The sequence below is a fragment of the Nanorana parkeri genome, unplaced genomic scaffold (genome assembly GCF_000935625.1).
Source record: "Nanorana parkeri isolate BGI_ZX_2015 unplaced genomic scaffold, ASM93562v1 scaffold351, whole genome shotgun sequence".
Classification (NCBI taxonomy): Eukaryota; Metazoa; Chordata; class Amphibia; order Anura; family Dicroglossidae; genus Nanorana; species Nanorana parkeri.
The window spans coordinates 523,334-532,247 of record NW_017306619.1 but is presented as its reverse complement, the minus strand read 5'-3'; the positions used below and the strand labels follow the sequence as shown (position 1 = coordinate 532,247).

Sequence of the window (8,914 nt, the reverse complement as noted above, 5' to 3'; positions counted from 1 at the left end):
GGGGGGAGGGGGCATTAGAGTGTAAGCTCCTCTGTACAGAGACTGATGTGACTGTGGGGGAGGGGACATTAGAGTGTAAGCTCCTCTGCACAGAGACTGATGTGACTTGGGGGAGGGGACATTAGAGTGTAAGCTCCTCTGTACAGAGACTGATGTGACTGGCTCAGTGTTCAGCAGATCTGTTACCTTTCCACTTCCCGCAGGCCGAGATGTCCAATGGAAGTGATGGATGCAGGGGTTGGGAGAAACCATATAACCCCGCCAGGGGTGTTTACATCAGTCAGGCTTTTTATGGGTGAATACATTCCGGGGGCATCAAAATAAAAGGTGTTCAAAGTCTTGCGGTTTATTTCCTTTAGAAAGCAGCAGAAAGCAGCCACCTTTTCCCCTCCAGCATGCTGCAGAGAAGAACCTTTTGCTCTCTGTGTGGAAGCAGTGGTCTCTCTGCAGAGGTCTAATATGTTTCCAACTCACAGCCGCAGCACTCTAATCAGCAGGGAGCGGAAGCTTTGCAGATTGCAGAGCTATAGGCCTGACTCCACAGGAAGTGTGTTGATCCTCTGCTGAGAGACCGCTGCTTCTGTACAGAGCACAACGATCCTTCTCTGTAGCATGTTGGCAGGGGACAGGCTTTTCTACTTAAGACATGGCTGCTCTGTAAAGAAAACAAACTTATAAGTCTTTGACACCATTTTATTTTGATGGGTTTGGCTGATTTAAATTGAAACTTCAATGGAGCAAAAAAATCAGCTTGCTGTCGCTGATAAAAAAAAACTTATCCCGTGCTCCTCTGCTGCCTCTAGTGGCCACAATATATTGTTACAACAGACTTGCATTCAAACTGGGAAACTCCATCCAGTGGCCATGATGTATTATTACAACACTACATTCGAACTGGGAAAAACATATTAAAGGAGAACTATGGGGTCAGTGTTTTCCCCCATAGTTCTCCTTAGGGTAACGGGAGGACACAAACTAGCGTCCTCCCGTCACCCTAAGCTCAGTATGGTATACTGAGACGCCGCAGCCGGAGCGGATCCCAGCATCGACGTCGAGATCCGCCCAGCTGCGTGAGTGACAGCTGGCTCTGCCTATCTAGAGGCAGAGCCAGCTGTACCCTCCCCCGTCCGTTCCGCCAGTCAGCGCTGGCGGATCGGAGGGGGGAATCCAGCCCCTCCCCTGTCACGGCAGAGAGCCGTGACAGGATCGAGAGGTGAGCGATCCCCGGTATGTGTTCGCTCACCTCCCGATCTACTGAGCCGACCTGTGACAGTCTCATTGTCACAGGTCGGCTAGAACTATGAGGTGAGTGGAAATCACTCGCCTCATAGTTCTCCTTTTAAGAACATTCGTTTTTGCCACTATTTTGGCTAAAACAGGTAGCAGGGATTCGCATACCTGAAGTGTGGAACACTTACAGCAGTGGGGGGCGGGAGAATTGCAGCGGCATTTCGAGACGCGGCTACCAGAAAGGTCAGTATAGCGTTTTTTGTTTTTTTTTACAGGGCTGTCTCTGTGCATTTTTTGCACCCTGACATGTTGGGGTCACTTTAATGCTGCCCAGGGTCCTGTGTGCCTCGGTTGTGTCATCAGGCTGCCCTGGACTCATAGGAGAAAGCTGCAGCATTACCCACTGCCAGAAAGGTCACATGACCAGTTTTGAAACAGCTGGAGGAGCACTGTTGCCCACCACTGAGTTCCCAAAAAAACCCTAGGATCGTCCCCACAAATCTGGGACCTCACAATGCAGGACAGGCTATTTTGCCCCCCTATGCCTATAACCCTGCCCCCTTCTCCCTCTTCCCTTGCCAGGTTCCCCAGGGAAAAAGACTGCTCTGCTTCGCCAGGTTATCTGCCTTTGAATTGCCCACAACAAAGATGGCTGCCGGTGTTCTCGTCGAGTTCGCCCCCCTAGCGGTCACGTGACCGGTTCGCCGTCTTCATGCTTCCCCCTTGCAGTTACCGGAAGTGAGCGTGTTGTTTTGTGTTCTCTTCCGAATCTGAGAAACCTGATCGGTAGGTGTGCATGTGAGTTTGGGGAAAATGGAAGGGGGCCGGTACGTGGCCGTGTAGTGGGTGGGGAGTCGGTATATACATTATGAGGTGTAAACATGGAACAATGTGTATATATATCGTATGTGATTGTCTAAGGTCTTAGTGTGTGTGACCTGCGCAGGATGACAATACAATGTGTAATATAGAGAATTATAAATCCATAGACTGTGTGTCAGGTGAAAGGATGTTGCTGGGACTTGTAGACACCCAGTAGGCCCAGAGCTGGGCACCCTCTGTTGTTGTTTACATGTCTTATAAATGAAGGTTCTGCATGTTTCCATGACAACCTGCCAGCGCTCTTACATGGGAAAGAAAGAGGGACACCTTCTGCAGATGGTTGGTAGGCAAAGGACGCATCCCCCCCTTACTGGTGTCCCCCCTGTTACTCCTGCCACAGATAACAAAGAGAACCTGTCACTAGGGTTGCCACCTGTACAGGATTCACCCGGATAGTTCGGGTTTTGAATGCTCTGTCCTGGTTTCATGGCAGCAGAAACCCGGACACAAGATGTCAGGCAGACAGGAGCAACCAACATTAAGATAGGGGCTACTAGAGTGTTCAGGTTTCGCTTGAAGAAAAGGTGGCAACCCTACCTGTCACCATAGGGTCACTTATATCAAGGTCAGTCCCTTACCTTACTGGAGGCCGTGTCTAGAAACAACGCTGCCACCATTTATCAAGCTGGCTCCTACCTCACTACAGGACATACGAGTTCGCAGAAGGAACTATTTTGTGCAGGGAAGGTGGGCATGTATTCCAGCAGTGGCATTTTAAGACCAGGGCCATACCATAATGGTACATACAATGCCTCTTATGTTACTATGCTGACGGGAGGAGGGGGACACTGCCTGTTCTCGCTCCAGAGAGGCAGCTGTTAATCAGGTAGCGGAGTGGATCCCCGTCAATATTGTCAGGATCTTTCCCGGCTGCAGCGCGGCTCTGCACTGTCAGCATATAGCAGCTAATAGCCCGCTGTATACTGAGTTTTGTCTCACGGGAGGCATTAGTAAATGTCCTCCTGTCACCCAAAATGGAACTAAAGCCAAAAAAGATTTGGCCATAGTTCTCTTTAAAGTGGAACGCCACTTTTTTATCTGTAGCTCTCCCTTCCCCCTCAGTCTGACCATCTCTGTGATACAAACGTTTGTGTCTTTTATATCTGCCTAGACTTCAGCTGCAGCAGGGACGATATACTTTGTATATACTTTACCTGGTCCAGTTGTCACACATTGATCTCTGTGACCTGATTCTTCTCTACCATTCTCCTCTATTACAGACACAATGTTCGGCTCCTCCAGAGGGGGCGTCCGGGGCGGACAGGACCAGTTCAACTGGGAAGATGTCAAGATGGATAAGCAGCGTGAAAACTACCTCGGTAATTAGGAGATGATAGCAGCTTGCTCTGTGGTAATCGATACAGCGGTGTCCCCGGACAGAATGTCTTTCCACATTGCAAAGCGCCACATCTCTACTTATGGACTTAAAAGAAACCTGTTGCTTTGCCCCGTCAGAATAAGGCCAAGTAGTCCATCAAGTCTTTTTTTCTAAGGGCAAAGTGACAGGTTCTCTTTGAAGCAATCCTCCCATTGAACTCTCTGTGCTGTGCTCCCCTGGCACTGTGGGAGCCCTTGGAAATACCTGGCACTTCCAGGTATAGGGAAGCATCTGACCTTCCCCTTTCCTCCAATATACAGTGCTTGGGACTGAGTGACCAATCAGCAGGCCTGGTCGCTTGAGGGGGAGTGGTGGGGAGATCACTAACCCTGTGTGAGCTCTAACACCAATATGGAACTTAAACAGGGATTAGAAATCGGGGTTGAGTTACAAACCGTCCGCACCGTGTGTGACACATACAGTCTGAATATACAATGGGGGGACATACATGGCAGGCGACACAGATCACTTACCATGATAAGAACATGCCAGTGACCGATTACATAGTTACATAGTATTTGGGGTTGAATAAAGACATACATCCATCAAGTCCAACCCATGTAGGTCAAGTCCAACCCATGTAGGTCAAGTCCAACCCATGTAGGTCAAGTCCAACCCATGTAGGTCAAGTCTGTGATGGCCCCCCGTACTCAGGATGAGTATTTCCGCCACTGTCTTCTTCCTTGCTGAGGAGATATTGGAACCCGCTGATCTGTAGCTCCCAGTTTCCCCAGTCACTAGCCAAGGCTCGAGTGTAGGGCAAACAAACTCTGCTTTATTGAGCAACTGCACAAACTTTTATACAGCAAGTGATGAAATCAGAATATAATCCCATCACATCCACCCTCCCCTCCCAGACCATCGGTCTGCTCAACACCACAGGTGTCCACCTGCTAACGAACTCCAGACAGCCATAGCAGAGGCCTGGCCAGAATGTCATTGTTCTGAGCTCCCTCAGAGTACAATGGGAGATAACGAGGGATGGGGCTGATAGTCTTTCCATAACCAGGTCACACAGTATAACGCACTCAAACATAACTCAACCCCAATACACATTTAACTTATAAACTGATCACCATGTCGTCACAAAGTCCAACCCATGTAGGTCAAGTCCAACCCATGTAGGTCAAGTCCAACCCGTGTAGGTCAAGTCCAACCCGTGTAGGTCAAGTCCAACCCGTGTAGGTCAAGTCCAACCCGTGTAGGTCAAGTCCAACCCCGTATAGGTCAAGTCCAACCCCGTATAGGTCAAGTCCAACCCCGTATAGGTCAAGTCCAACCCCGTATAGGTCAAGTCCAACCCCGTATAGGTCAAGTCCAACCCCGTATAGGTCAAGTCCAACCCCGTATAGGTCAAGTCCAACCCCGTATAGGTCAAGTCCAACCCCGTATAGGTCAAGTCCAACCCCGTATAGGTCAAGTCCAACCCCGTATAGGTCAAGTCCAACCCCGTATAGGTCAAGTCCAACCCCGTATAGGTCAAGTCCAACCCCGTATAGGTCAAGTCCAACCCCGTATAGGTCAAGTCCAACCCCGTATAGGTCAAGTCCAACCCCGTATAGGTCAAGTCCAACCCCGTATAGGTCAAGTCCAACCCCGTATAGGTCAAGTCCAACCCCGTATAGGTCAAGTCCAACCCCGTATAGGTCAAGTCCAACCCCGTATAGGTCAAGTCCAACCCCGTATAGGTCAAGTCCAACCCCGTATAGGTCAAGTCCAACCCCGTATAGGTCAAGTCCAACCCCGTATAGGTCAAGTCCAACCCCGTATAGGTCAAGTCCAACCCCGTATAGGTCAAGTCCAACCCCGTATAGGTCAAGTCCAACCCCGTATAGGTCTAGTCCAACCCGTATAGGTCAAGTCCAACCCATATAGGCTGCTTCTTCCTCTCACACTCCAGCCCTGCTGTACAGGGCCTGCAAGAGGCGGGATCATTTGGCAGCTTTGTGCTACTGCTATGCTTTGATCTCTGTAGTTCGATGCTGGTAAGACACAGAGGATAAGGTAGACCTTTCTGTCCAGTTGGTACCTGGGTGAATTGGAGTGGCAGTTCACCGTCCTGGAAGCTGCAGGGATTAGTTTCTGTGTGTGTCCCGGATGAAATGTCATGTCCTGTATCTCTTCATGCAGGAAACTCTGTAATGGCGCCGGTGGGAAGGTGGCAGAAGGGCAAGGACCTGACTTGGTATGCCAAGCAGAAGAATGCGGGGGAGGCGATGAGCAGAGAGCAGGAGCTGGCTGCGGTGAAAGAGGCGGAGGAGGAAGCCATGATGGCCGCCCTGTGAGTAACTTGACGTTGTCACTGGTGCTAATGAAACAAATGAAGTTCTACACAACGCATTGCAACCTCGTTCCTATTTGATTTTAACTTGTAATTAGAGGTGCACCAAAATGGAAAAAAAATGTCAGACGCAAACCGTAGATGTTTTTTATTTTAACTTTTTCAAAAAAAAAATCAATATTTAATTTTATAAACTTTTTTATTTTTTTATATTTATTTTTTATTTATTCATTCATTTTAATTAACTATTTTTATTTCTTTACTCTAGTTTTACAGGCTTCGGGGAAATATTGGAGGTCTAAACAAACCCCTGATATTTCCATTTTAAAATAGAAAAGAGATTGAGGATGTAGAATCCCTGTTATCAATGAACGGGGATCCTCTATACTGAGTGTTCCTGATCATTCATAACATGAGGACAGAGTATGTTTACTATAACCACAATCATGAATGAACAGGAAGTGATGTAATGTAGATCACTTCTCATTCATAATTGAGGATATAGTAACCATACTCTGTCCTCAATTATCTACAAACACTCAGAGATCACTGACTGCTGGTACCGCTCTCCATCCTGACAGCTGTCACAGGAGGCTGAGCGAGCGGTGCGGGAGGAAATCTCAGCCTCCTGTGACAGCGCTGTCTCCGCTCCCCACACTGCTCTGCCGGACTGTGATAGGAGGCTGAGCTGTGCGGGGAAGAGAGACGCCGGCCGCTGACAGCGCTCGGCCGCCTGTGACAGTTTTTCTCCGCCCCGCTGGGACACAGAGCAGCGCCCAACGGGGAGGAGAGGATGCACCAGAAAATGGCACTTTCGGCATTTTGCCAGATGTGCCATTTTCGGCCGATATGTTTTGGCGGCCGATATATCGGATATATATTTCGTTCCTCATAATATTGGCATATTTTTAGCATTTGAAGAAGAACTTTAGGTTTTTCCAACCCCTGCCCCCTGCCCATGAGGCCATTTAGCACTTATACATTTTTTTCCTGGGGGTCCAGTGACATCACGGGTCCTTCTTCTTCTGTTCTGGAACCGTGGGCAGGGGGTCCTTACTGCTACACTGAACAGGGCAGATGTAATGACATGCAGTACTAGTTCAGGGTGATGTGATGACATACCCCTAGTGGGTGTGTCCATGACAGCCAGGGTTCAGAGGAAGTGGTGTGGGCCAGGCTCTGTAATTGACAATTATTATTATTATTATACAGGATTTATAGAGTTAGGAAGCCAGTGCAGGGATTGACAGAGGGGGGTTGCAGACACTGAGCGGTTGACAATGAGCTGTTGGCAGCGGGTGCCAGCTTAACAGCATCACTGGGGGGTTGTCATCTCCTGCATCGGTGTAAGAGGTTGGTGTGGGTTTAGATAGCATTTTATACACAAGTTAAATATTTTGTTGTTGTTGTATTCCCTTTTTAATGATAAAAGGTTCATCGCCACTTCATTTCACCCCCTTGTATTCTATTGCAGAGGTTACAAGACGGTGAAGCGCCAGCCCAAGGGTCTCAGTAAGGAGGTGAGTAATGGTTCACCAAATCCTTTTCTCTGATCCAGCCTTCTGTAGAGAGAAGCTTACCGCTTGCATCACTCTCCCAAAAAAAAAAACCACACCTGCTCGTGTCTTCCTGATCCGCGCTCTAAATTCGGAAAAGACGAAATGATTGTGTCCCAGTTGTTTTACCCCCTAGTGCAAGCTTTGTAATGAGAGGCACTGCAATTCCCAGCATGCTTGGATATTAAAATGTACGCAAAGGGAATTTTCTTAGTTGATGATGACCCTCTGCTAGGTTTTTATTGTTATCTGGGTCCCCGCTGGGAAAACTAGACTGGAAGTGATGGGAAATCCAAACTTTTTTGTTGTTGTCATCAGAACAGGAATAGAGGGGGGATCTTCCAATGGGGGCAAATGTTTGGGTGACGTTTCTCTTACTTCCTGATGGGAAGTGACGGGAAATCTCCCTCGTAGGACACAGCAAAAAATAACCCAATAGGAGTTTTAATCCTTCTCTACTCTATCCAAAACAAAAATGTACGCTTTAGTGCCCATCGCCGCAATTTTTCCGCCGCAATATCGCGCAAATTTGCCGCCGCAATATCGCGAGAAGTCGCCGTCCAATGATTTTCAATGGAGCTGTTCTATTGAACAGCTCCATGTTGCTCGTCGCGGTCGCGTGGCGCTCGTGCGGGACCCTTTTTTCCCCCGCGGATGTCACGCGATTTTTCTATTTTTGCATGCAGCCCCGACGGCGAAGGTCGTGCGATCGTCGCTGGAACGTCGCCCGAACAGTCGCGCTATCCCGGGCCGCGTGGATCCGCTCGAGGTAAGTGTCGCTTGGTGTGAATGGGGCCTTATATACTTGAATCCCTCATTCTCGCCTTCACTTTTTTAATGTGTATTTTTCACTCCACAGGATGGAGGTTGAGGGTCTTCGGGCCTATCCTGAAGTCTGGGGGGAGGATGTGTGGCCCTCAGGTTCCTTCCCCCCCCCCCCTCCCTTCGGGGAAGCCCTCAACCTAGTACTCGGTGGTCGGCTTCGGCTGGCCATGAGGAATGGGTCTGCCTGGTTTCGGCCAGGTGGACACGAGTGCCTTGACCCCCGGGGGGTCACGGATGGGCCCTGTCTCTTCGGGAGATGGACCCTTTAGATAGCACCCCTTCCGTGCACTTTTTTGTGTGTTCACATGCACTTTTTTTGTTCACATTTTGGGTGTTTCGTAAGCATGCTCCACGGGCTTAAAACAAAAAAACACTCGCCTACAATGTGAGCGCGTTTAGGTTTTCCTGCAGCAGGAATCCCAAATCTGCCATTTACAAGTGGCGGGGGTCACCCGTTCAAAGGAGAACTATGGGGTCAGGGCTTTTCCCCATAGTTCTCCTTAGGGTAACGGGAGGACACAAACTAGCGTCCTCCCGTCACCCCAAGCTTAGTGTATATAGGGAGCTACTGCTCGCGGTATACTGAGACGCCGCAGCTGAAGCGGATCCCAACAATTCTGTCTGGATCCGCCCAGCTGCATGAGTGACAACTGGCTCTGCCTATCTAGAGGCAGAGCCAGCTGTACCCTCCCCCTCCCCAGTCGGTTCCGCCAGTCAGCGCTGGCGGATCGGAGCGGGGGGAATCCAGCCCCTCCCCCTGTC

At 49.4% G+C, this 8,914-nt stretch overlaps 1 protein-coding gene across 1 annotated transcript in view; it reads left to right on the top strand.

Annotated features, from left to right (window-relative positions):
* The first annotated feature begins 1,968 nt into the window (after nucleotides 1-1,968).
* CUNH1orf35 (chromosome unknown C1orf35 homolog) overlaps nucleotides 1,969-8,914 on the top strand; it is a 15,203-nt gene continuing 8,257 nt past the window's right edge. Inside the window, exons 1-4 of the mRNA XM_018558633.1 lie at nucleotides 1,969-2,016; nucleotides 3,333-3,431; nucleotides 5,621-5,771; nucleotides 7,246-7,291. Of these exons, the coding sequence (XP_018414135.1) occupies nucleotides 3,338-3,431; nucleotides 5,621-5,771; nucleotides 7,246-7,291 (291 nt within the window). The 5' untranslated portion in view covers nucleotides 1,969-2,016; nucleotides 3,333-3,337. The remainder of the gene's footprint in view (nucleotides 2,017-3,332; nucleotides 3,432-5,620; nucleotides 5,772-7,245; nucleotides 7,292-8,914) is intronic.